A 27,329-nucleotide genomic window follows, 5' to 3' on the forward strand; every position below is an offset into this window, starting at 1 on the left:
AATTAATATAAAAGAACTGAACAATACCAAGCAATAGAATCTAATTGATACTTACAGAACAGACCATCCAACAACAGCAGAGCACATTCTTTTCAAGTGCCCCTAGAACATTCACCAAGATAGATCATACTGTTGGTCATAAAACAAACCTTAATAAATTTAAGAGAATTCAGATAATACAGAGTATGTTCTCTGACCCATAATGGAATCAGACTAGAAATCAATAACAGAAATATCTCCAAATATGGAAGTTAAACTCGTTTCTAAATAATTCATGGGTCAAAGAAGAAATCTTAAAGGCAATAAGAATACATAGAACTGAGTGAGAATGAAAATACAATATATCAGAACTTGTGGGATGTAGCCAAAGCAGTGCTGAGAGGGAAATTTATAGTACTAAGTGCTTACATTAGAAAAGAGAAAAGATCTTGAAGCAATAATCTAACTTCTTACCTCAAGAAAGTAGAAAAAAGAGCAAAATAAACCCAAAGCAAGGAGAAGGAAGAAAATGAAACAGCAGAAATCAGTGAAATTGAAAACAGGAAAAGTAAAATTAAGGAAATAAAAAGTTCAAAAAAAACCAGTAAAATTGATAAACCTCCAGCAAGATTGACAAAGATAAGGAGAGAGGACACAAATCACCAATATCAGGAATGAAACAGGATATCACAAAGATCCTATGTGCCATTAAAAGGATAATAAGAGACAGCAACTTCATACTCATAAATTAGACAACTCAGAAGAAACGGACTAATTCATTGAAAACCACAAACTGGCAAAACTCAGCCAAGATGAAATAGATAACCTGAGTAGACCTGTATCTGTTAAAGAAATTGAACTTGTGGTTTAAAGGCTCCCCAAAAATATATCTCCAGGCCAAGATGGTTTCACTGGATAATTTTACCAAGCATCCAATTTTACAGAATCTCTTCCAGAAAAAAGAAAAGGAAGGAACGTTTCCCAATTCATCTTATCAGGCCAGTATTACTCTGGTATTAAAACTAGGCAAAACAAGCTTCCCACAAAAAAGAAAAGCAGAAACCATTTCTCATGAAAATTCCTCTACAAAATTTTGACAAATCAAATCCCATAATGTATAATAAGAATGCTTGGGGCCAGTCCCATAGCCTAGTGGTTAAGTTCAGTGCACTTTACTTCCATGGCCTGGGTTTGGTTCCAGGCCGAACCTACACCACTCATCAGTGGCCATGTTGTGGTGGCGTCCCACAAACAAAATAGAGGAAGACTGGCAACAGATGTTAACTCAGGGAAAACCTTCCTCAGCACACACACAAGAAAAGAATACTCAGCCACGACCAAGTGGGATTTATTCCAGGTATTTGAGGCTTGTTCAATATTCTAAAATCAATTAATGTGATCTACCATCTCAAGCTAAAGAAGAAAATATAATTGTATTAATTAATGCAGAAAAAGCATTTGTCAATACATTTGACACTTATTCATGATGAAAACTGTCATTCCACTAGGAATATAGGTCCAGGGCCTCATCCTCATAAAGAATATTTACAAAACAAGTACAACTAATATCATTCTAACTGGTGATAGACTTAGTATGTTCTCTCTCTGTTTGGAATAAGGCAAGAATATCTGCTCTCAACACTCTTATCAACATAGTATTGAAAGTCCTAGCCACTGCAGTAAGTAAGAGAAAGAAAAGACATGGAGATTGGAAAAGTAGAAATAAAAGTGTCTTATTTGCAAGTGATGTGATTGTTTACACAAAAAAAGATCACAGGAAATCTACAAAAGAATTCCTAGCACTAATAAGTGAGCTCAGTAAGGTTGCAGGATACAAGATCAGCACACAAAAGTCCATTGCACATCTATGTACTGACAATGAGCAAGTGGAACCCAAAATAGAAAATGAAACACCACTTATAATAACTACAAAGAAAATGACATACTTAGGTATAAATCTAACAAAATATGTCCAGGATCTGTATGATGAAAAACAGAAAAGGCTGATGAAATAAATCGAGACCTAAATACTTGGAGAGACATATCATATTTATGAATTAAAAAACTCAACATTGTAAAGATGTCAGTTCTACCTAAATGGATCTATAGGTTTAATGCAATTCCTATCAAAATCTCAGCAAGGTTTTTTGAAGACATACATAAGCTTATTCATAAATTTTTAGGGAAAGGGAAATGCCCTAGAATTGCCATAGTAATTTTGAGAAAGAATAGAGTGGGAACAATCATGTTTCTGATATCATGGCTTATTATATAGTTACAGTAATCAAGATTGTGTGGTACTAGTGGAGGGACAGACACAGATCAGTGCAACAGAATAGAAAACCCAGAAATAGACCCACACAGATAAGCCCATTACTTTTTGACAAAGGTGCAAAAGTCGTTTGTTGGGAGGACAGCCTTTTCAATAAATATTGCTGGAGGAATTGGACATCCATTGGCAAAAAAGAGATGAACCTTGACTAAACCTCACACATTATCCAAAAATTAACTCAAAATGGATTATGAACTTAAATGTAAAATTTAAAACTATAGAACTTCCTGAAAAAAGCATAGGAGAAAATTTTCAGGACCTAGGACTAGGCAAAGAGTTCTTAGACTCAACACTAAAACCAAGATCCAGAAAAAGAAAAATTGATAAATTAGACCCTCGGAAAATTAAAAACTTTCACTCTGTGAAAGGCCATGTTAATGATTCAAAAAGACAAATTATAGATTGGGAGAAAGTATTTGCAATTCACATGTCTGACAAAGGACTTTTATCTAAGATATGTAAAGAACTCTCAAAATTCAGCAGTAAAGCTAAAATAATCCTTAGAAAATAGGCAAAAGGCATGAAGAGACATTTCACTGAAGAGGTTATACAGATGGCAGATAAGCACATGAAAAGATGTTCAGCATCATTAGCTGTTGGGGAAGGCAAATCAAAACCACAGTAAGATATCACTACAAATCTATCAGAATGGCTGAAATAAAGAATAGCAACAACACTAGATGCTAGCCAGGATGCAGAGAAACTGGGTCACTCATACATTGCTAGGTGGAATGTAAAATGGTATGGCCACTCTGGGAACACATTAATCCTGAGCTAATATCCTGTTGTCAATATTCCCCTTTTTGCTTGAGGAAGATTGTTGCTGAGCTAACATCTGTGCCACTCTCCCTCTATTTTGTATGTGGGACGCCATCACATCATGGCTTGATGAGTGGTGTGTAGGTCTGCACCTGGGATCTGAACCCCGGGCCGCCAAAGCAGAGTGCATGAACTTAATCAGTACTCCACCAGACTGGCCTGTAGCAGTTCCTTTTAAAACTAAAGCTTGCCATAAGACACAGTGATTGCACTCTGGAGCATTTATCCCAGAAAAATAAAAACTTATTCTTACCCAGAAACTTGTACATAAATGTTTATAGCAGCTTTTAGTCATAATAGCCAAAAACTTGAAAGTACCCAAATATCTTTCAGTGGGTGAATGGTTAAACAAACTGTGGTATGTGCATATCAGGGAATACTACTTAACAATAAAAAATGAATGGGTTATGGATACACACAGCCACTTGGATGAACTTCAAGAAGTTATATGAAGTGAAAAAAAGCCAGTCCCAAAAGGATACATACTGCATGATTCCATTTATATAACATTTGTGAAATAACATAATTATAGAGATGGGGAACAGATTAGTGGTGGTTAGGATTTAAGGGATGGAGGAGATGGTGGATGTGGCCATAAAGGGGAAGTCTTGTGGTGATGCTATGATTTCTTGATTCTGGTGGTTATTACAGGAAATTGCATGTGTAATAAAATTTCATAGAATTACACACACACAAAGAATGTGTATATGACTGGTGAGATCTGAATAAGCACCGTGGCTTGTACCAATGTTAATTTCCTGGTTTTGCTATTGCACTGTAGTTATTATGCAAGATTTGACCATAGGGGGAGGCTGGAGGAAAGGTGCACAGAACCTTCCTGTATTTTTCTTTTCAGCTTCCGGTGCATCTATAATTATTTCAGAATTAAAAGTTTAAATTAAGAGAGAGAATGCCTTGAGGGTCTTTTAAAAATGCATATGTCTAGGCTACACCTCATACCAGTTAAATCATAGTTTCTGCACGTGGGATTCAGGCATCCATATTTTTCTAAACTTCCTTAGGTGATTCCAACACCCAGCCAAGTTTGAGGGCCTGTACTCATTAACGTGAGCAGTTGTCAGCATTGTCATCATCCTCCTGTACATCATTATAGCTGCAGGAATAGAGCTTTCCTCTGTGCCATCCAGTCTTTGAAGCACTTGGCATCCATCATCTCATTTCACTGTCAGTAATAACTGCTATTCTTTATTCACTGCCGTCATTAGGTCTTCTTCCCCAGTGTGGACTGGTTACAGTCTGATGACTCTGGAAGCTTAGAAAATGCAGAGCTCCCCCATCTTTATGCAGCCGTATTCACCTCATTTTGAAAAGGAACGTGAGTTTTCACGGGTTCTGGTTTGGTGCCATCTCCTTGACTTTTCCCTATAATGAAAGAGAAAAGGCATTAAAGATTGGAGGGGAGGGCGTTTCCATTGGGTGCGTTTGATGCTTCTGAAGAGCTCTCTACTTTCTCGGAAGGGGGTTAGGATGAGTTGGCTTTGGAAAGCCTTCACTCATTGTGGCGTTTGAGGTTTCACATTTCTCTTCCTCCTTCCTGGAGATGGTCCATTATGGTTTAGACACATGTCAATGTTGGTGGGTTATGGTGCCATCTGGACCAGTGCAAATGGAATAGGGAGATGGGGAGCAAGAACCTGGGCCCTAGACCCCCAGGACTTGACCAGCTGAGATAGAGCTTGCAGGAAATGCTGGTGCTTGTGGCATGGACGCTTAGGTTGACTCAGAAAGAAATTGCAATGTGGAAGCAGAGAAAGTCCATACCTGTGTGGGTCAGTTTGACTTTGTTCGGCCTCATGGCCCAGGCAGCAAGGCCTAGAAGGCAAATTACAGGGCAGGCCATTGTTGGGGGTGGTCCTGTTATCTTTTTGGAGGACATTATGGCCTTGTTCTAGGGAATGCTTATGATGACAGGTCAGTCTATCACTGTTTCCACTACCTTCGGCGCTCTCTTCCTCTCCCCTGCCCCTCAGCTGTCTTCTAGTGTCCTAAAAAGAAAAGCCTTGGCCATGAAAAATAAATATTTATACGCCTGTGACATTGACAAGAATGAATCTGTGTTGTGATTGGAGAGTGAGGAAGGGAAAGACAATGTACGAAATCTTGCAAAGCAGCAAGCAGGGCCACCACATAGCACACCTCTGGGGGCACCATTCACATAGACAAGGGTGTCGCCCCTGGAGCTAGAGTGGTTTTGTGAAACTGAGAAGTGACAAAAGGTGACCAAAGAGGGGAGGTGACCATGTCTCTCTGATGAGGTGACCCCCAAGATCTAGATTTTCCATTCTGCCCTGGCACGCATTCCCTTACCATACCCTGCAGGTCAGGTCAGCCGCTGCTCTGTGCCTCAGTCTCGTTTTATGCATTAAGGATTGGAGTGTTGGTTCTTTTTCCTAAAGAATTGGAGTTCTCTTGAAGATCCCAAAATGGAGGGCAGAGAGATCCTATTGCGTTTGTAATGCATGAACTCTGCTGCCTTCAGTTTGGTGAAATCTCCCTGACATCCTACCTGGTGGAAAAGCCTGTAGTCATGGGAGTAGCCAGAGATGAGGACAGATGGCTGTGCCTTTGACAGCTCATATTTCATACCAATTAGTCTCTGCTCTGTCAGAGTTGTCAAGTTTGACACTAATCTCTTCTGTAAACACACATTGAAAGCAGACCATTAAATAAAGGCCAATATCAGAATTATTTTTGAAAAAGGAATAGGGACAGCAGGGCACTTGGTACCCTTGCTATTTCTGGCTTCTCTTTGACTCCAAAAGTGCAACAGAGTCCTGCTGGAGCTGGGTTGCATGTGGCTGGAAGGGGAGGGTGAGTGGGCAGCTGCTGCCCTGGCTTCGGCCGTGGAGATGCTGAAACAAGGGCGCTTCTCTTCTGTGCTGCTTTCTGCCTGGGGCGGCGCATTCTGGAAGATATGGGACCTGCTAGAACCACCGTTTATTGACACTGAGAGGCTTTTTGTCTGGAACACCTTTTCCTTTTCCATCTCAGATGGGATTCCATGAGGAGGGCCTCTCTTCCTGCTTTAATAACCCATTATCAACTACAAAGTTGCCGCTAGTAAAAAATATCAATTATCGCTTATGCAATACTTCTGGCATTGCTTGAAACCGCATTCCATCCTCTTAACACGATAGTTGCTCTGAGCCAAAATTCAGAGAGGGTTTGAGGACAAGTTGTGTACACAGTCATTAAGACGGCCAAAAGAATATATTTTTATCCTGTAAATTGAATGCCAGTTAAGCAGTAGTGATTACTGCAAGAAGCTATAATTTATACTAGGGGAAGTGAAGATTTCTTTTAGGGATAAAAAGTATTGCTTAAGAAGAACCTGAAAATAAGGGAAAAATAAATAGTAACAAAGCCCTGAAAGTCTCAATTGTATGGAAATCTCAAAAACAAACCCTTGGTGTTAGAGAAACAATACATTATCTGTTCCTTAGAATATTCACCATTAGGGAACAATATGGTACATAAAACATTCAGGCCTTGTACTTTGTGTGCGTCCAGAATCTGCCACCAATAATACCCTCCCTGGTCTCACCCCAAAATTGGGAATCTGGGCAGAAAGAAAGACTAGTCGGAATTTTGACTTTAACCAAGAAGTGACTGTCCTAAATCTTTTGTTGCTTGGCTAAAAGCTCGTTGAGAATTCCTGCCATTTGTTATCAACTTAGACTTCTCCCTGCAATTTGTAGGACAGGAGAGTGATCTCAGATATCTGAACTCTGTCCCATCATGGAGAGAGGGGGCATGATCAGTGCTCCCTAAGCAGGCAGGCCTGGGGTCTGGGCATGGAAGCTGCACAAAGGCTGTCTCAGCTCAGAACAGGAAAGAGCTGCATGTGGCCCCTGCTGAGGCATTGACGGATGGCCTGTTTCTGGAGGTGATGTTCTTAGCCCTGGAAGTACCCTAGGCTCACCCCGGAGCCCCTGTAAAATACAAATGCCCAGCCCGTCCCGCAGAAATCCTGATTTCCTTGGTCCGAGGTGGGCCCCAGGTATTGGTATGTTCGGTTTCCCAGGTGATTCTCATCTGCAGCCAAGGTGGGACACTTACTGGTAAAACCATCAGGAGTGGTTCTCAGGTGTGCTCCCTGGACCAGCACTTCAGCATTGCTTGGGAACTTAACAGAAATGCGAATTCTTATCCCACTCCTGACCCTCTTCCCTTAGACCTACTGAATCAGAAACTGGGGTGGGGCCCAGCAATCTGAGTTTTCACGGGCCCACCAGGGGATTCTAGTGTGCACTGACGTCTGAGAACTACGGGTCTGCACTGTGGCAGCAGTTCTCAAACATTAATGGACTTTAGAATCACCTGGGAGATTTAAAAAATCCAGATGCTCAGGTCATACCTCATACCAATGAAATCAGAACCTCGGGTGGTGAGAGCCAGACATGAGACTTTCCAGGAGATCCCACTGTGTGGTCATGTTAGAGAAGCTGAGCTAGGTCTTGGTCTTAGAATTCTAGAATTTGCCTTTGAAATTCTGTCCTATCTCCCTAGTGTCAAGTTTCATTAGGCAGGACATAGCCTGCTTCGAGGCGGGACGGGATGACCCAGTCCCTGTTGTTCCTGATGGAAGGCGTGACTGCTTGCTTCTGATTAGATACTCAGGAGCAAGGGTACTCAGGAATTCTATGCTGAGGTGGTGCTGTCAGACTCACTCTACTACCTAGATAATAGGCAAAGAGACCACAGGTCCATGAGGGTAAAACCTTTTAAAAGAAATTCTTAGATACAAACTAGTTTTATTTTGTTCAGTCTATTCTATCAATTTACAAACTCTGATGAGCACTTTCTGAGTGGTTAGCACTGGACCAGGCTGTGGGGAGGTTCTGGGCTGTTGAGATGTAAGGAAGAACGACAAGTCCTGCCTGCAGGAAGGCCTGAGAGAAGAGACCATTGGGAGTTGAGGTAGGAGGGATCCCTCTCAGCTAGAGAAGGTCAAGTGTTGCTGCACTGAGGAAGTGGCCTGCAATCTGGGCCTTACAGGGAGGGAAGGATTTTAGCCAATAGAGAGAGTGGGAAGGGCACAAGCAAAGGCCCTGGGGTGGTGGGGGCTTGTGAGAGTTGTTGTGCAAGTGCCTGCTGTAGGGCCAGAGCTGGGGTCACTTGGGGCAACACTCCTCTCAGGCCTGCTGACCTGTGACATGCACTTCATAGTGCTGTGAGGTGGGATGGCGTGCACACGCCTACCCCCACTTCCCCAACCCACCCACCCACAGCCCTCTGGGCAAGGTGGAAAAGGCAGGTCCAAATAATTAGGCCATAAAGCACCTCCTGGTGTATGGTTTTTGAGGCAAGGAAGGGGATGACGGTCATTAGGAACAGGAAGCAGCCTATCCTTAGGGTTTCTGCTGCCTGGAGCATCCTGTGCCCTTTGATATTCCTCAGGGGTCTTTGAACTTTGAGCAGTGGCAGGTTCTCTGAGCAGCAGCTCCCTCCTGCCGGTCAGCTAATCCCTTCCTGGCACTGCCTTTGAAGGGGCTGGGGGCTGGTTTCCAATGCCCATTGAAACAGGAGCCTTGGAAGAATTGGTGAGACTGCCTCTGAGTGGGGCAGCAGGGACCTAGAAAAACACTGCGTGTGTGGTGGACGGGGGACGTTGGGGGGACGACTCAGTGTTCATCTTATACCCCTTTGTATCTTTTGAGTTTCTACCATACGCTTATTTTAGCTACTCGATAAATGAACAGGTAGCCCAATCCAGGCCTTCTCCTATTAGCTGAGAAAAACCCTCCCTGAGAAATCCGGCAGTGACTCTTGTCAGTGGAAAGCTGATTAAATCTAAGCTTCTAAGCAGTCAAAGTTGCTAAATTGAGGTGGAATTGAAAATAATCTTATCTAGTTAAGGGATGTCCATGTTTTAAAAGGAAAAAAGTAATGTCTTCTTATTTCTTTGGGGGAAAAAAAGGCTGATATAAAATCAATGAACTTAGAACACTTCTTCTAAGTAAGTACTTCTAAAAGATGGTTGTTTTGAGGGCTGACTGTGAAGCTTTCCAAAACCAAATGAAATTTCATCCTGAAGTCCTGAATGATTTCATCCTGAATCATTCCCAATTTGATGTCCCTTCTCCAGCTTCTAGACATTGCCCTGTCCCCATTCACAGTGTGGCTGGGTCACATGAAGAAGAACCTGTGAGGTAGACCAGAAATCTGATTTCATGTTGGAACTCAGGAGACCCCTGGTCTCCGTAAGGCATTGGGGTGGTCACCTTTCTCTGGTCTCCAGTTTCCACACAGGGTCAGATGAAGGGAGCCTTTGACATCTCATATCCCGTGGTTCTTTAGAGCCTAAGTCTCAACTAGAAAAGGAGTTAATATCCTGAGCAGCAATTTCCCGGCAGTGTGTTTTAATCTGCACAAGTTTAAGGGGACCAAAAAGGAGGCGGGGGGTAAATATCACAAGGAGCTCTAAGGTTCTTCACCCTGACCCACACTCCCTGCCTCTTTCTCAGGCTACCTTGTACCCACCCAGCATCTCACGGACCTGGAGACGTCTGTCTCCCTCTCCTGCCCTGCCTTCCAAGCCTCGGGTGTGTGTGGGAAGGTTGAATGGTAGGGCTGATGCTGGTATGTCTTAGACATGTGCTTCAGTTAAGAGAACTGGGAGGCATCCAAGAAGGAGACCAAGTCTGAACGCCCCTCCTGAATGTCTCAAGGGCCCTGAGTGCCCCCAGAGAACAGAAGTGTGATTTCTTCAACCTCGCCAAAGAAGGCTCTTGGCTGCTTCCCAGCACCTGTTCCCCCCAAAGCATGTCCACCCTCTATGGGTCCCTCCCCTCTCTCCGCACTGTCTTGCTGGTGAGTCCCAGTGCCCCGAGAGCAGACCTTGAGCCCCTCCAATGCTTCTTGGCTCTCCACTGCTAACCCCAAGAGGGATTTTCTATGCAGTCCACAGTATCCTGAGGGCTCCCTACCGGCCCCCATCTACACCCCAGCCTCCAGGATGGCCACTTCTGCACAGGTTAGCAGGTCCCCGTCCTTTGCTCTCCTTTGGGTGTGAGGGCAGATTTCATCCTCAAAGGGCTGGGCCGTGCATGGAGGTTTGAAGTACAGACTGCCCAGCCTCAAATTGTGCTTGACCATTTACTGGCTATTTGAGCTCGGGCAAGCTTTCTAACCTCTTTGCCTCAGTTCCCTCATCTGTGAAATGGGGGTAATAACAGTGAGTGAATTAGTATATCACATCACGTAGTGCCTGGCACATTGCAAGCACTGTTTCTCTGCTTTCCTAGATGCTCCCCCATTTCTTGGGCAGGAAACCTCATTGTATAGCATTTCCTTTCCCTACTCTCTTAATATTTCTCTTAGTGTCCCATTCACCATCTGTGTTGGAAGGAGGGACCCACCTCTGACTGCACCTTTGATGCAATGCCCGTAGGCACACGAGAGCTTAGTGCTGTGCCTGGCACATGTCAGCCGGTGGAGTTGATGTTGGTGGATGAATGAGGGCCTGATTAGAAGGGATTAGGGTATCTGCTCAGGCCCTCCAAATCCCCCAGATTTCCCCAGCTCAGACCCAGATGATCAGCAGTCTTCAGCAAACGCAGGAGCGTATGAATCCCAGCCTCTGAGAAATGTGGGGAACGTAGCCTGGGGTGGTCATACCAGTGGCATTTTTGTTCTTCTTCGCCCCATCTGCCACCACAGTTCTGGACACATCTGCCGTTACAGTCACTCCTCTGGATGGATGTGCTGAGGCCAAGTGTTAAAATGCAAAGTGCTTTGGGAGCAAGGGGAAAGTTCCTGTGAATCAAGGACATCATGAGCAGAGCAGGAGCAGACAGGTAACCCTGGGCACAGAACACGGTGGGGATAGATGCTGGCGGTGGGAAGGGGAAGAATCATATTCCTCTCCTCCTCTGCCTCACCACAGAGCTCGGCTTTGCTGGCCCCAGTGGTAGCATTGAACCAGGAGAGTTGACCTTGGCCATTGATTTGCTTGCCTCTGTAGCACTCCACAGGGGGACAGGTATGTAGGACTCGGAGTGGCTGTAGATTTCCCCGAAACTGAGAAGTCGCTCTCCATTTACGCACACATCATTTTTGCCATCTGTTGTTAACAGCAGCTTCCTTCTTGACATCTAGGAGGTAGGATATATTAACCTGGATTTAGATCTTTGAAAACTTTTGCTCTTTCCATTTCCTGCCCTATTCCAGTCCTGTGCCTGCAGCACCGTTAGATAAATTACTCTTTAGGCTAAGAAGAAGAAAACATGTTCTTCTCACTCTCTCCCACTCTCCCAGTTTCCTTCAACAAAGTGCCATGCTACTGACATTGCTCCATTCCGGCAGTTCTTTCCTTGGCAGAACCTTGAGAGCACATTTCTTGAAAGAGAAACACTTTGTACTGTTCAACTCCTCTGCTGTGTTCTTGCTTGATAAGCTGGGCATGTGGTCTTCTTGTGGAGCCATCCTGGAACCAAAATTCAGGGCTGGTTCCCCCATCATCACAGAGCGTCTTTGGCAGACTGGGAGGGGAAAGTGGAGCCACAAGCTCAGATCCACTTATGTCACATCACCCTGCATCCTTGGAACCTTCCCCATGTCCCGTGCATACCTCCATCAAATACAGCCAGGCCTTAAGGAAGGCCCACTGCATACATGAAGGGAAATAGGAGTCCTAGTGAATTATCATGCAAATTGGGAGGGTGGGGGCAAACCAGAGGGTATGACTCAGCCTTGCTGCTGCTTCTGGTGTCTGGAGCTGATGGTGTCTCCATGACCTTCACAGTGTTCTGGACTTCAGCAGGTCACATCAAGCCCTTTGCTGGCAGCACTTCTGCGTTCTAGGCTCAGACCAGGCCATACAGGAGATGATGGCTCTGGGACTGGGATGACATTCATCATGTACACGGTTAATTTTAGAAGACCTCAGTGCTTTCGTGAAGTCTTCTTTTGAAATAATTATCTTCCTTTAAAAAGCTAAGGAGAGCCTTACAGAACTTTGTAGCATTAGAATTATCTCCTTTGTTCTGCCTTGTTACATCTCGTTATTTAGTTTTCAGTTAGTGAAGGCACATTATCTTATGCCATTCTTTGACTAAATTCGTTTGAAACTGAGAATATCCCAGATTTAATTGGACTAGGTGGCATCCATGGGAAGGCACTTCGAGAACCCCTCTTTCTATTGGGAATTGGTTTGGTCTTCAGATATCTTATCATTGTCTAAAGCAATTTAGGCTGATGTTCTTTCATTTTCTTGGATGCTATGTAAAGCCTCCACATTCTTCACTTTTAATACATCAGACTACATCCCCAGGATTTGGAGGGCTTTTCATGGATGCCACAGATCAGCACAACCATTCTGGAGGAAAAACCAGGCCTAAGATCATACAAAGAGTCGGTATGAGATAACATGTGAAAGTCTTCCTGCTCTAAATGCTCATGGCTTTCACCTTCTGATGTCTACATCTGACTATGAATTCTTCTCCAGTTGTCTTATTTCTCCAACTATCTGTAAGTCTGCAAGTAATTTGTGGGCATGGTTATACTCTTGTGCCAATGTGATGACACCCATAGCTCCTAGCACAATGGTGGTGCTCAAGTTAGTTGAATCAAATTATTGCCTACACCTGTGTGGACTAATACGGCAGCAGTTAGCCATGTGTGGATCTTTAAATTTATCTTAATTAAAATTTAATAAAATCAGAACTTCACTTCCTCAGTCACAGTAACACATTTCAAGCATCTGTAGCCACATTACCAGTGGCTGCCATATTGGACAACATACATAGAGACTTGTCTGTCATCACAGAAAGTTTCATTGAACAGTACTGGCCTAGACTGTGTTACAATGGACTGTTGACTTGTCTGTGATCCCTCCCAGACTGTGGGCTTCCTGCAGGCAGGGCTGTGTGTGCCACTCACTGCTGTGTAGCAGGTGCCCTGAAAATGCCTGGCACAAGATAGTGCTCAATCAGCTCTTATTGAGAGGATAAGTAGCAACTCTACTTTAAATTGTGCTCAGTCTTCTACATCAGGAATCAAAAATGCTTCCATTTTGAACAGGAAAGCCTTTTGATAGTCATCTGGTTCAAGCCCTTCACTTTCCAGATAGGAAAACAGGCCTGGGAGGATAGGAGCCTTGCCTCAGGTCCCCAAACTAATTAGGGCATTTCTTTAACACCAACTATGGCCTCTTTCTCTTTGGACCATCATTCTGTCCACTATGTCAGACTGTTTTTCAATCAGACTGTCTTACTTTGAGATGGCAGTGTGGAAGCCCTCCTCAAATGATCGTTGAGAAGAAAGTTTCCTTAAGCTGATCAAGTTTACCTACCTACTAGCAATCTAGAGCATATAGATTGTCTTTAGTGTGCATATATTAGTAGCATTTCCGTTAGATTTGGAGACAAGGTAAAGGTGCCCGTGTTGTAACTAATATTTTATGTCGTTTTGAAAGTCCATCAAATTTCATAAGGCAAGAAATGATATATAAATGTTGGAAGGGAAGAGACAAAGCCCTTGTTATCTGCATATTATAAGAGAATCATCTGACAAACTATTGGAACTAATAAGTGTTCATGGTGCGAATCCCAAGACCAACATAAAATAATCCATGGTTTTCCTGTACACAAGCAATAATCAGTCACAGAAGAATAAAAAGCAGGCCTTATTCACAACATCTGCCAAAGACGTGGAATACCCAGGAATGATGCTAATAAGAAGTGTAAGACCTTTATTATGCAAACTAAAAACCTTTGCCAGAGGTCGTTCAAGAAAGCCTGAAAAAATGAAGAGGTGCCCCATGTCCCAGGCAAGACTCAAAACTTCAGTGATTCCAATCTTACCCAAATTAATCAGCTTATTCAGTGCAATCCCAAACTCAAAGGACTTTTTATGGAACCTCACAAACCAAAATCATATGGAAGAGTAAAGTTCTCAAATACCTGAGATAATTCTGGAAGAAAAGAAAAGACCAAAGGCAGGAAGGAAGGAGAATTGGCCCATTCCTTCCTATCACTCTAATTGCCTTGTCAAAGGCAGAGTTTTTTCCTTGACACTCCGTAGCCTTTTCATCTGAATCAGTATTGTCCCCTCTAAAATGGCCACCTTGGGAGAGTGTATCCTCACTAAACTTGTTTGGAATTTACACCTGGAGTCAGCTCCAATGCTCCTCCTCCCTTCTATAGAGTGTTTTCCCAGTCAGAAATCAATATAGCTTTCTGGGTTTTTTTGTAAAATTTTCAAACATCATTTGGCTCCAAGTCTGTCGAAGTGACGACCACTTGTGTGCGTAGGTTGGCTCTAGATGCTCACTTCAAATGCTCTAAGTAATGCAAACACTGTGGGAAGAAGGCTGTGAGCCATTCATTTGTTCATGTGTTCATGTTGGGGTCCATCCCAAAATTGAGTCTCCTCATTCTAATGAGGCTATGGGAAGAAGAACACCAAAGGTAGCCTATATTCTGCGTGCTAGTGGGCTGTCATATGGACCTAGATGTTTATGTGCTGCTTTTGTTTTATAGCTATTTGTTGAGCCCTGCTGTATGCCCAGCCCTGCTCTGACAGCTGGTGGGGCAGAGAAGGGTGAGACCATCTCCCTGTGTAAGGACCGTCTTTGTCATACAGGAGCAGGACCAGAGATGCAGGGGCTAGTGAGCCAGGAGGAGCTATTAGGGCCAGGAAGCAGCTTTTCATTGAGATGGCCATAGCTTCAGCCAAATCAGCCCACGTCCCTCGAACCTTTACTAATCCCAGGATACTGAATGCACAGGGAACCAGGCAGGAGTGTGACTTGTCGCATTCAAACCTAGATCTGCTGCTGGGAGATAAAAAGAAACAGGAGGCTATGTCACGGGCCACTGTCTTCATCTTCTTCCTGTGAAGGGCAGTACATGGGATAGACCAGTGGTCATCAGCGATCATCCTCCTCAGGCGTCCTGAGGGTGTCTGCCATCCTGACTGTCTGCCAAGAGCAGATGGGCTTCTAAGGCTTCCATGAAGCCTCTGTTCAGGGGTCTCACCCTTGCAGTCCCTGGACCACATCTGCCAGAACAGGCATGTTCTGTTCAGTTAGCTCATTGCAGAAGAAAGATGGAATTTAAAGGCATTTATGGGGGTTGGGAACTTCTCAGTCCACCATGAGCCTGCCTTCCCTATGGTGTGACATCTCCTCTGTTCCCTCATTAACTCTGCAGCTCTCTGAGGGCACCTGAGTGTGCAGCTCGGGCTGCAGCGTTTCTTCTCTGGGGCATGTACTTAGAAGAAGTGAGGCCGTCCTCTCCTCCATATCCCACTATTCCCCAGGTGCCTTGGCATGTTTTCCCATTTAACCCTCACCTCCGTTCCTTTAGATTATAAACCCCATGAAAGCAGGGGCCTGGCCTGTGCCAGCACCTGGTACAGTGTCTGGTCGTAGAAGGCATTTGACAAATATCTGTGGGATGAATGGATGAAGGACTTAAGTGTTATTTTGCCTATTTAGTCATAGACGAGGAAACAGAGGCTCAGAGGAGTAACTTGGCTCTTTCAAGAGGCAGAGCTGGAACTGTCATCCAGGTTGGTCTGACTCCAAAGCCAGGCTCTTTCAAATGTAGCACTCTGCTTCTCCATGAGGAGGGGGATTGCATGTCACCCTCTTTGACAGTTTACCTATTTTCATCAAAACTATTAGAAAATTGGTGACTGGCCAGGACTTGGAGCCAGCTGCTGTGTACACATGTCGCAGTAGAGGGTGTCTGGGGAAATGTGCTGGAAGGGTGAGAGATGTGCCTGCTGTGGTCGACGTGGCCTGGGGAGATGGTTTCCAAGATAGACACCAGCTGGGAGAAAAGAGACTAACCTGGTGGGTGACCTTAAGCACATCACCTCAGTTTTACAGCCCCCAGAGGTGCTCATCAAGACAGAGGGAAGTGACGGCTGCTGCTTTCCTTGTTTCATTTGGAGACTAGAAGGACACAGGTGTTAATATAAGTGAAAATGCTTAGGCAAAATGATAACAGCCCAATGGCACTGCATCTTGTACAGAGTTAGGGTCTAAAATAAGGATAAAAGATGAAAATAGTATCAAAATTACCTTCGAAAATCACTTTTCAAAGGTGCCAAATCGGCCAGCCGACACTGTCCCTCTAAGTCCCTCACTCCCAGTCTTCCTCCCACTGTTAGAAGCGGCAGCTACTTCTAGCATCAGATAAAATTTAAACTTCACCTGTCAAGACTCCGTATCTTGTGCCCTTATTGTGTGAAAAATGTCACCAGAATCTCCCTCAGCATGATGCTGTGCTCACAGCGAGAGGCCCTGAGACCGCTGAGAGAATGGCAGATACACAGCTCTGCCACTCCCTCTTAGGGGGTGCACACACAAACTCACACACCCATTGACCAGAGTATGGGACAGAATCACCCACGTTTCGTTCTTTCGCTTTCTTTCAACACAATTAGTTGAATTTTTGTTAAAAGTGAAAAGTCCATTGATGTGACTCTTCTGTGTGTGTGTGTATGTTTATTCATACATACATACACACAAACACACAATCCCAGGCAAGACTGAGAGGAGGCCAGACATGACTCATATACCTGACATCAAAATCCCTTATATATAAATTCAAGATCTGAAGTATTTTTGTCACTTAAGTACTCGGTTAAGTAAGACAGTCTATATTGTATGTGTCTTACCCATTTCACTTACTGTGATGTTATCCATTATAGCAAAACCCACTTGACACCAACGCTATATTGGTCATTATTTGCTGTTGGTGATTCAGAATTTGGGGTGTTTTACGATTATTCCTACTGTGATGATCCTGTATGTGTAGGAGGTGGAGCTGAGTCTGTGGAGAACCCAGGTCTCTGGTGGTTGCATTATTACTGAATACCTGAGAGCTGCTAGGCGCATTTTCCTGTACAAACAAAAGCAAAAACTTCCCTGGGAAGAGAGATTTTTGATGTTATTGTTGGCTGTTTGTTTTGTTCCCTATAACTGGAGTTACTGATGACCCTGACAGTTAACTCTATTCTTCAGCGTGTGTAAATGAGGGCAGCCTGTTACCCAGAGTGCCTTTCAACCTTTGTAGGTCAAGTTTCTGAATAGCTGAAGATTGAGGGCACGGTCTGGTCCTTAGCAAAGAGGTAGTGACAGTAGAGAATTTCCCTTCTAGTGTAAATCTGGTGTGTGAATTACCATGGTGTTAATCTGTGTGGGCCATCCCTGTGACTGCAGCATCAGTAAACATTTACTGAAAAGGGCCTGCCTGGCATAATGGCCACATGGCTACTGAAGGAGGACTCGGGCCAGCCCCGACCCCTCCAGAGGAGAGGCAACACTCACGGGAGCCGTTTCCTGGGTTCTTCATCCCATCCCAAGCCTTCTTTTCATAAACCCAGCCAAGACTGCTTTGAGGGGAGATGGGACCTGATTCATATACCTGGCGTCGAAGTCCCACAGCTTCTGAGAAATAGAGAGGTCGCCTCAGCCAGGTACAACTGAAGCTTTCAAAATGGCAGATGCACCAAGTCTAGAATATTTAGCTATCTCCCACAGTTTTCAGGATTTGGGGTGTAGCTGGGAGGGTTTGAACATTGTGGGAATTCTCTCAGAACTTCCTGCGTGGTGTGTATTGGATTTCCTAAAGCAAATACAGAAGCAACGTGCTGTTTGTTTTAAGATAAAATCAACTCATGGCCATTGTGTTATTGTGTCTGATAAATCTGTGCCACATGTGACATGAGGCCCGTCTGTGTTCTTAATCCTGCAGTCACTTTAAGTTAAAATTACTGTGTACGCTTAACGCTACTCGTTTTTGTTAAATATGATGTTGCCAGAAGTAATAGATGCCCTGGGACATAAAACTAAAATAACATCAATTTTTCAGTCAAGTAATCTTTAATTTTAAAGTAAAAATAGCCTAAGCAGTAGTTTATGTAGACCTCAAATATCAAGCAAGACTCCTAGCCCAGTACTAGTTCATCAAACTGTAAATTTATGAGGCACTTAGTTAGCATTTGAACATTTTAAACCAGATCAAGCATGATCTGTATTAGAGACAAGCTCCAGAAACCCAAGAATCCCTCTCTTGGCTGATCTTGCTGACTGGAACATTCCTTAGGGAAGTCCTTCTCTGGGGCCCGCAGAGTGAAACATAACATGCCGTGTGGGCACGCAGTTGTCGACAGTGCAGGCAGCTTTTCTGAGCACTGTTTTAAACATAGTTTTGTCTCCTGAGAGACCAAGTTCTCTGGCCAGCAGAGTCTGGCAGTGTGGGCGAAGGAGGCTCTTTCATTTTACAACCAACTTGACCACCGGAGAAAACTTGGAAGCAGTCACAACTGAAACATTCCTCCATACGTGGCGAGGCCATTCTGCCAGGGTTTGGATCTCCTCTGATTGTGCTTTTCCAGACAACATCCTTGTTTTGAAAAACCCATCTGGTGGCTGCTCAGGAGATTCCAGCCTGGGATGATGGCAGGCGGCTTGTAAAAGCACAAAGCTAGACGAAAATGGGTTCATGTGTTGATTCTCCGTAGGACTGCGTTCCCCAAGGTCGACGATAAAGCAGGTTGAACTAGTCCACGTGCTCTGCTTACACCTTGTCGTTAGAGATGGAATGGGGCCACTTGTTTAATGAGACGTTTTATTTCTGCAACCACTACACGTTTAGCAGAGTTCACTGAAATCCATCAGAATTTTCAGAAGATCTACCCATTTGAAAACTCTGTTACCAGTTTTGTTTAAAGATATCAAACCCTAACTCAAATTTAGGGTAAATTTTAACATCTTTTGCCAAATGCACTCGAAAAACCAGTTAGTTCTTTTTTTTTTTTTTTTTTTTCCTTTTTCTCCCCAAAGCCCCCCGGTACATAGTTGTATATTCTTTGTTGTGGGTCCTTCTAGTTGTGGCATGTGGGACGCCGCTTCAGCGTGGTTTGATGAGCAGTGCCATGTCCGCGCCCAGGATTCAAACCAACGAAACACTGGGCCGCCTGCAGCGGAGCGCGCGAACTTAACCACTGGGCCACGGGGCCAGCCCCAACCAGTTAGTTATTTTAAAAGTCAACATAAAACAGAAAGTGAGCAAGAGAGAAAGGTGGACGGGTAGATAACTATGGATAGCTATAGATATAGATAGATAAAACAAGGAGGAAAAAAAGTAATAAGTTGAGTAATGGCACTAGAAATGGGACTCATTTTATTTAAGGAAGTAACCATTGGCAATATATCTAAATTATTCTCATTGGTCAGATTGATCTGATAATTTCTTGGTTCTTCATTTAACTCTAATTGGATGGATACCCAATATCTTGGCAGGAGAACAAGACTGAATCTAACCAGAAGTGGTTTTCATTGTTCTGTTGAGCCAGTTGCCGCTGCGCTAGAATTAGGACACATATTTATGGGTATGCATTCTTCAATTTTTTGGTGCTTTCCCAGTATTAAATAGATAATCCATTTGATAAATATTTACAGAGTGCTTGCTCTGTGCCAGTCTCTAGCAGAGAAGCTGGGATAGAAAGCTGCCCTGAGGGAACCTGGTGAGTTGTAGGAGCCCAGGGGAAATCCAGAGGGAGAGTATTTTTTAGGGGAAAGTTTAGTAGAGGTCTGGACTGAGGGAACATGTGGCCATCAACATGTAGGGGGCACTGCAGAAGTGCTCTTTTCTGAGAGGATAGTAGTTGGCCAATTGACCAGTTAATCAAAAAATTGGTTCAAGTGGAGAAACATGAAGAAATTATACTTAAGAGCCTTAAACATTTTGTTTTAACTTAAGCTGTGAAAATGTTAATTTTTTCACCAGTTTTGTGGTAGGGGATGAAAACCTTTTCTTTGAGGGTGCGTGTCTGCCAAGTGGACTTCCACATTACCTTCTGCACACAAACCGCAACTATCATGCAATGAGTTTGCAGTCCAGGTTCTTTTTTTTTTTTAGATTGGGTAGAACATAGAAGACCTTTGTGAGGCAGTCTGGGGCACATTTTTGTGATTTTTTCCCCTCATCTTTTACAGTTGTCTTGCCCACACCCAAGTTGGCTGCAGTCTGTTTTAGCTACTGGCTAAGTTAGTTTTCATGAAAAAAAGTTTACTTTTGTTCTCATATTTCATTGGTTAACACAACATGTAACCACACATATTAATTGAAATAACAGGTATTACTGACATAAGTAAATTTGAGAATAACTACAATTAACCCTTGTTAAGCGTACCCTCAGCTCATAGGAGCACAGACGTGTGGGTGATGGGAGAGGGCCTTGCCGGCCCAAAGATTCAAGAGCACGAGTGCCAGGAGTGCCAGGCAGTGTATCTTACAAAGGACAGGGGTAGCTTTGGCTGATCTGACTCCCCCTGAGGTGGTGAGGGAGTGTCTCTGTAGGCAGGAGCGTGGAGTGGCCTGGAGGGTGTGCGGAGCAAGGACACAGCGGGCGCCTCTCTCGGGGAGACACCAGGATTAAGCAGTGAGTAGGGGAATGATGGAAGTTAGAGACCATGAGGACTATGAGGAAAATCAGAAAAATGTGGCTCCAGGGAAGTATTTGGCACCTCTTTTTATGATGATCTCCGTTTGTGTCGTCTCCTCTTCCAGGCTGGCAGATTTGAGGTCAGGGACGGCGTATTATGCACCATTATATCTTCTCTTTCTAGTCCATTACCTGGCACTTGGGAAACCTCTAATAAGTATTTTTAATTAACAAAAGAGCATGTCTTTTTCCACTGGGCTTGTTAACAAAGAATGGTCATTCTTAAGCACAGCAAGTATCTCCCCTGGAAATCACAGGTCAGCAGACTGTGGGCCATCGGATCTTGTGTGTTTTGTGTATCGGGTTACCCCAGTGACAGCGCGTGTGTAAGCTAAGACCATTGTTCAGCTTGTAAGGTGTATTCAGTCACCCCTGTCTAGACAGGCATCCTGGTGTCTGTTAGGTACTATTGGGCAGGGAAGGTGACAGGTATGATTGTGGTGGACCCAGGTGTAATGATGTAAAAGACAGACAAGACAAACTTTTCATTAATTTGAGGATTTGCACCTATAATATTCTATAAGTCAAAGTCTTGGATGGTTCTCACTACCCCTTTGCATAGTGACTTCTCTTTAAGGCAGCAAAACACTTACATCATTAGCATTGGGATATTTTAGTGTTGAAAAGCAAGTCTAATCAGAAACTTACAATTTAAGAACTATAATATCACAGTTAATATAATTTGTTCATTCATTTATTATTCATTTATTTAGCAAAAGCTTAGCATCTGTTTGCACTATCAATCTTCATTCATTAAGTAAGCAAATCATCACCCTCCCTATTTCTCTAAGCTCATGACTGTTGGTCTGCTCTGTGAGAGTAGCAGAGGACATCTGTCACCTTTTGTATTTAAGACTTGATTTAAGTTAGCATAGTATGCTGGAACCTGGAACTGGGGATGAGAAGCCTTGTAGCATAACTGTCCCTCTCTCCTTTTCTTTTCCCTCGGGCAGCTTGGGGATGAACCACGATGATGACCACTCATCCTGCGCCGGCAGGTCCCACATCATGTCAGGAGAGTGGGTGAAAGGCCGGAACCCCAGCGACCTCTCTTGGTCCTCCTGCAGTCGAGATGACCTTGAAAACTTCCTCAAGTAAGTCCTTCAGTTATTCTATACAATCAGTATAATACAAAGTACTTCCAAAAGACACAAAAATTGGAGTTTCAGCAAGTGTGGGAAGGAGAAATGAATCTCTTTTAGAATTCTCAGCTCGTCAAAGCTTCCTCCCAGGTGTGCGTATGGTATGATGCTGGGCACCCCACTGCTGATCATAAATGATTGATTGACTGAAATATCAACACGGTAATCAGGTCTTAAAAAGAATCCCATTTCGTTCTCTGCAGTATTTTAACTGTGCGTGGACACCACCTTAGGAGCACTCCTTGGCTGCTATAGGACAGGGCACTCTCTCAGTGCTCAGGCTGCTTCCCTTGATAAGGAGTATATTTTCTGGGGAGGAGGGCTTGCTCACCTCCCCCATGTGTGGGGATGGGATGGGTTTATCTCACTGCCACTTTCTTTCTAGAATGAGTCTGCATCATTCCATTCTCAAATTTCTGTGGAAGAATTGGCCACCTGATTTCAGACCTTTGTCAGAGTCTGTGCTCATGTGCAATGTAATTCCCTTAGTGTCATGACCTCAGGGGTAGACTTACAGATTTGCCTGGCACACCCTGATTGCTTCACTCCTTAGTGGTATTAATCTCTACACCTCACAGAGATGGAAGGGAGTGAGTGTCTCACCTGCACATGGAGCTTCACAGTCCAATAACACATTCAAGTGCCCAGTGAATTCAGGGTGGAGCAACAAAGGCATCGCTCTGGCTTCTGTCCTCATCCCGGGTCTTCTTCATGATGTTTCCTGTGGATGGGGACATTGTTTAAACGGTACATGAGGCTTAAAAATGAGCTCGTTAGTTTTAATATAGCCTATGTCCTACTGAATACTTGTTCTCACAGAATCGTAATGAAATATGGTAAGCCACTCGACACTGTTTCATTTTACACAGAATGGTCAGTGAAACGAGGCAGGGTGTTTTCATTTGCTCATAGACACAGTGCCGATCCCACTGCCTTTGTTAAGGTGTGTGTCTGAGCCCAAGAGAGGTGGACCAGCGTCAGCCTGTATGTACTTCCATGTGTGTAGTTCTTTTCTTCAAGAATCTTGGCAAGAGGCTGGGCTTTCTTTTTTATTACCATTTGCCTTGTTTTAGGAATTAAAAATAAAAGCATTCAAGTCTTTAACCTCCTCATGGAAGCACAGCTTTACAGCCCCCACTGCAGTTTTCCAGAGATGTTCTCAGCATCTCTGAACATCCCCATCCTGGTTGAAATCCTACAGTTCTTTACAGAGTGTGCCACTGGCCGGCTTTCAAGGATGGCAGAGGGTATAGTCAGGTGAGACCCCCAGACCCACCAGCTTCCACGACCTCACAGGCCCTCCAAGAGAATCTTCAGAGTTAGAAATAAGCACTTGGTTTTTATTTAAAACAAAACAAAAAAACACTAACTCATGTTTGTTCTTTATTCTTAGTAACTTTTCCTCAAAGCCATATTCTAGGAAAATATAATAGGAATCCATTTCAAAAGTATTTTCATCCAAGAAAGTTCACAGACTCCCCGAGAAAAGTAAATGAGCCTCATGAGTGTTAGACCCAGGCCTTTTCCTAGTTGCCAAGCGCTCGTTGCCTTCTACACTTGGCCATGTGGAAAAAGAGCAAAAAGAAAGAAAGAGCACAGTCCAGTGTCCGGTGCCTGGGTCATCTTCCCATAAATAATTTGGAGGTGCATCCTTCTCAGTGACTGGCAAGTCAAAACAAAAACCTGGGAAGTACATTTGCAAGTCTACTTGTCTCTTGGCTGTTTCAGGTCGAAAGTCAGCACCTGTTTGCTGGTCACAGACCCCAGGAGCCAGCACGCGGTGCGCCTCCCTCACAAGCTGCCAGGCATGCACTATAGCGCCAACGAGCAGTGCCAGATCCTGTTTGGCACCAATGCCACCTTCTGCAGAAACATGGAGGTAAGCAGCCACGGGAGGGCTGGCTCAGGAAGGAGCATCTGGCTTCTGTTGGAGGACACAAGTATTCACACTACATCCACACACATATATACACACACATCCACATACACAGCCATGCATATACATACACCTTCATGGGCATCTGCACAGGTGCACTCATAGAGATCCACACATGTACACACATGTATACATATACACACATAGGTGGTTTTCTTCAGAGTTGCTACTGACACCAGTAGTCTAATGTTTTGTTTTTGAATCGAAAGGTATTTCTTTCTTTCTTTTTTTAGTAGCCTAATATTTTAACATGAAAAATTTAGCACACTAGGGAAAAGAAAATCAACCCGTCCTTCTTGAAAGTGATGTAATGTCGCCTGATATCAAACCCTTCGCATATATGAGAGAGAGCTAAAAACAGCTGAACTCTGGAGAGTATCAGATTGAGGACATTTAATAAGTAGTAGATTGATTATATGATAATAGTGTTAACAGCACCATTAAAATGTTACCATTTACTCAGCCTCTGTTTGCTCCTAAAGCTGCTAACGTGCGTGATCCCAATTAACCCTCACCACAGACTCCCTTGGCTACTCTCCCTAGGGCCTGGATGTTAACACTGAGCCTCAGAGGTTAAGCAGTCATTCAGGTGGCTTGGTTAGTAGACAGCAGAGCAAGGATTTGATCAAGTTCACTCCAGAGAGCACACTTTCTCACCATGCTGCAGACAGTAAGCCCATGGCTTGGCCACTTGTTTGGGTGGAGGTGCCAACAGGGACATACCAGGACCTGGGGCAGGGGAGTCTCTATGCCGTGGCCCCAGGGGAAGACCAGAGCAGCCTGTAGTCCAGCCAGCCGTTGGCAGTTGGCTCAGGTAGAGGAGCAAAGCCTGCACCATCCTGGGACACGACAGAGCAGGAGAACCAGCTGGGTTACGTGGGACTCAGGAGCCACCCGGCGGCCGTCAGCCTGAGGGAGGCTGTCCGAGTGCTGGAGCTCATGACAGCATCTAGCCCCAGGGAGTGGCCTGGAGGGCTGGGCGCGTTCCCAGAGCAAGAACTCAGGGTGGGAGCAACTCTGAGGCAGACAAGTACACCAGGGACTGTCTCTCCAGAATGAAACCCCGGGCTCCCAGCCAGCAGAACAGATCAGCCTGCACTCCCGGCGGCGAGATGCTGCCTCTTGAGTGCTTCCTGCCTATGTGTGAGTTGATTGGGGAAATCAGGGTGGAACCTGCAGGTGGGGCGCTGCCTGCTATTGTTTAGGGTGTGGAAAAGGGAAGCACCCCAAAACCAGGCTAGCACCTCCTGCTGTTTCCCCAAAGGATGTTTAGCCACTACGTTGTCCTGAACCCTCCTCTCCCATTACCCTGGGGAGTGTGCCAGCAAGGGTCCCTTCCAGGCCTTGGAATGGGAAGGTCTTTCCTACTTCACACCCTGGAAGCCTTGTGCCTTCTTCCCAGCAGCAGTGGGGTTGAAGGACACCTCCGTGGGGTGATATGATGGGTCCCAGGACTCGACCATCCCCAGCAACCTGCCTTGGTGCCTGGTGCTCACCATAAGCCTTGACCATTCAGGCTCTCATTCATATATGTACCGTATACTAGCCAAAGGCGTCCTGTTTACCTGTCCCAGCCTTTAGTCCCTTAAAGTGCATGATGGCACAGAGCCATAGGAGAGGGCAGATTTCAGAGGGTCCTTTGATGGTGTGATGACAGCACAAGATCCAAGTGGATGGAACCCTAGAGGAGGACACTCAGGAAGAGCAGAAGTGTCCAGAGCACCCAGGATAGAGAAGAGGGAAGCACCCAGCTAAATCAGTGGACATGGAGTGGCCACTCTATCCACTGTGGAGTCTCATCCAGGGCTGGTGGGATGTTGCAGGCCGGGCTGAGCTGGCCCTACCAGGGGCAGGATTGAGTAGGGTGGGAGCTTGGCAGAGACTCCCTGCTCCCTGAGAGCCACAGCCATTTTTGCCTTCTAGGAGCCAGGCGATTGCACACCAGTTGGGTGAGGAGAGAGAGAAGGAGGGAGGTGTATATACTGGGGACTCACGATCTCCCAGGCTGGACTCTCTCCATGCTGTCACACGAAACCCTGTCTGCAACCCTCAGATCAGGGGCTTTGAACCCCATTTAACAGATGAGAAAAGAGAGGCTAAGAGAGGTTAGATAATGGGCCAGGGTCACTCAGCCAGAAAGGGGTGGGCTAGAGACCAAGCCCAGGTGTGTCTGCTTCTGAGGGAGAAAAGGCTGTGGTCTTTCAGTGAAATGAAAGGGGAGAGTGTGACCTGGTATTTTATTTTCCTTCGTTAGCATCTTTTTGTCTGAAGAGAACAATGAGAGGTCAAGAAGTAATGATCAGTTCAGCTATGTCACTCCTTTCTCCCTAGAAGCTCAAAATACAAATCTAAAGTAAGATCTTCCCATTGTGTAGGTTACAATGAAACTCAACATTTATTCCTGCTGCTCACTAGGAACCACAAAATGTATTTTTCTGCTTGCCTTTTTCTTGAGAATTTCACCAGTAATAAAATAAAATTGGCATTTTCCTTCCCAATGCATAGCAGGAGTGATTTCTTAGTGAGGAGGGAGGGAGTGCCTGTTTGCAAGCCTGACTAGATGACCACCAGCCTCAACTAGTTGCTGGTAATCGTCCTGCTTGCCAGGCTGGTGTTGGCGTCCTTCAGCACAAATCTAACAGATGGCAGTAACTTTTCACACTGGAGAATGTCATACTACTGCAAAAGAGGCCGTGCTGGAGATGACGAAAGGCAGAATGCCAGCTGTCCCTTGAGAACCAAGGACTTGGAGAGTGCTGCCCTAGGCCTGGGACACGTCATCCAAAGCTAACCCCAACTAAGGTGGTGCCACACTGCGGAATTCTAGGGCTCACTTTGTCATCATTTTGCTCATTATGTGCCTTTGTAAGCCTATGTTTCAGTTGATGTGCAGTATAGCAGGAGTATATAGTTAGAAGTTATAGTTAGAAGTTCTTTCTTCTTCCCTGTAACACAGACTCACTGGTGCTGCTATGAGTCCCCTCCCTCCTCGCCCTGGTCCTCATCCCCTTCTGTGCTCCCCTTCACCTACTCTGTTCCAGGTATACTGGCCCATCAGGCCTACTCCTGGCAGGGACGCATCCGGCTTAATGCTGGCTGTTTCCTCTGCCTGGACGCTCTGCTCTCAGTTATTCACGTGACTAAGTCCCTCATCTGTTTTGAGTTTTTTGTTTTTGTTTTTTCAGACGTCGCCTTCTCAAGGAGGCCTACCTGGACCACTCTATTTAAAATTTCAATCTGGTAACCCTCCTCCGCCCACTCTTGTAACACCCAGGGAAAGCTCTGCTTTCATAAACTTACCATCTTTTAACAAGTGACCTAATTCATTTCTTTATTATGACCATTGTTTTGCTAATCTCCTTTGTCTCGATTATAAACCCTTCAAGGGCAGGAATTCTTGCTTTTGTTCACTAGTGTTTTCCAGCTGCCTTGGCTGGTGCCTGGCACGTAGTAGGTGCTCAGTAAGTCAGTGTTGTTCTGGGATTCAGTCATGAGTCCAACAGCAAGTTTGTTAGGCTCTTATGTGGTTTCACCTAACTGCTGATGAAGCTGTGGACGAGCTCAGAGTCAGGGAAGAGACCCATAGAGACCTCCCCACATAATGTATTGACTGTCTAAGCCTGAGTTCACATTT

General features: G+C 44.7%; 1 protein-coding gene across 1 annotated transcript in view; it reads left to right on the forward strand.

Moving 5' to 3' along the window:
• ADAMTS17 (ADAM metallopeptidase with thrombospondin type 1 motif 17) overlaps positions 1–27,329 on the forward strand; it is a gene marked incomplete at its 5' end in the record, with an annotated part of 338,230 nt that overhangs the window by 159,597 nt on the left and 151,304 nt on the right. The window contains 2 exons of the mRNA XM_046652771.1: positions 21,571–21,711; positions 23,488–23,638. Of these exons, the coding sequence (XP_046508727.1) occupies positions 21,571–21,711; positions 23,488–23,638 (292 nt within the window). The remainder of the gene's footprint in view (positions 1–21,570; positions 21,712–23,487; positions 23,639–27,329) is intronic.

Source organism: Equus quagga, chromosome 2 (genome assembly GCF_021613505.1).
Source record: "Equus quagga isolate Etosha38 chromosome 2, UCLA_HA_Equagga_1.0, whole genome shotgun sequence".
NCBI lineage: Eukaryota > Metazoa > Chordata > Mammalia > Perissodactyla > Equidae > Equus > Equus quagga.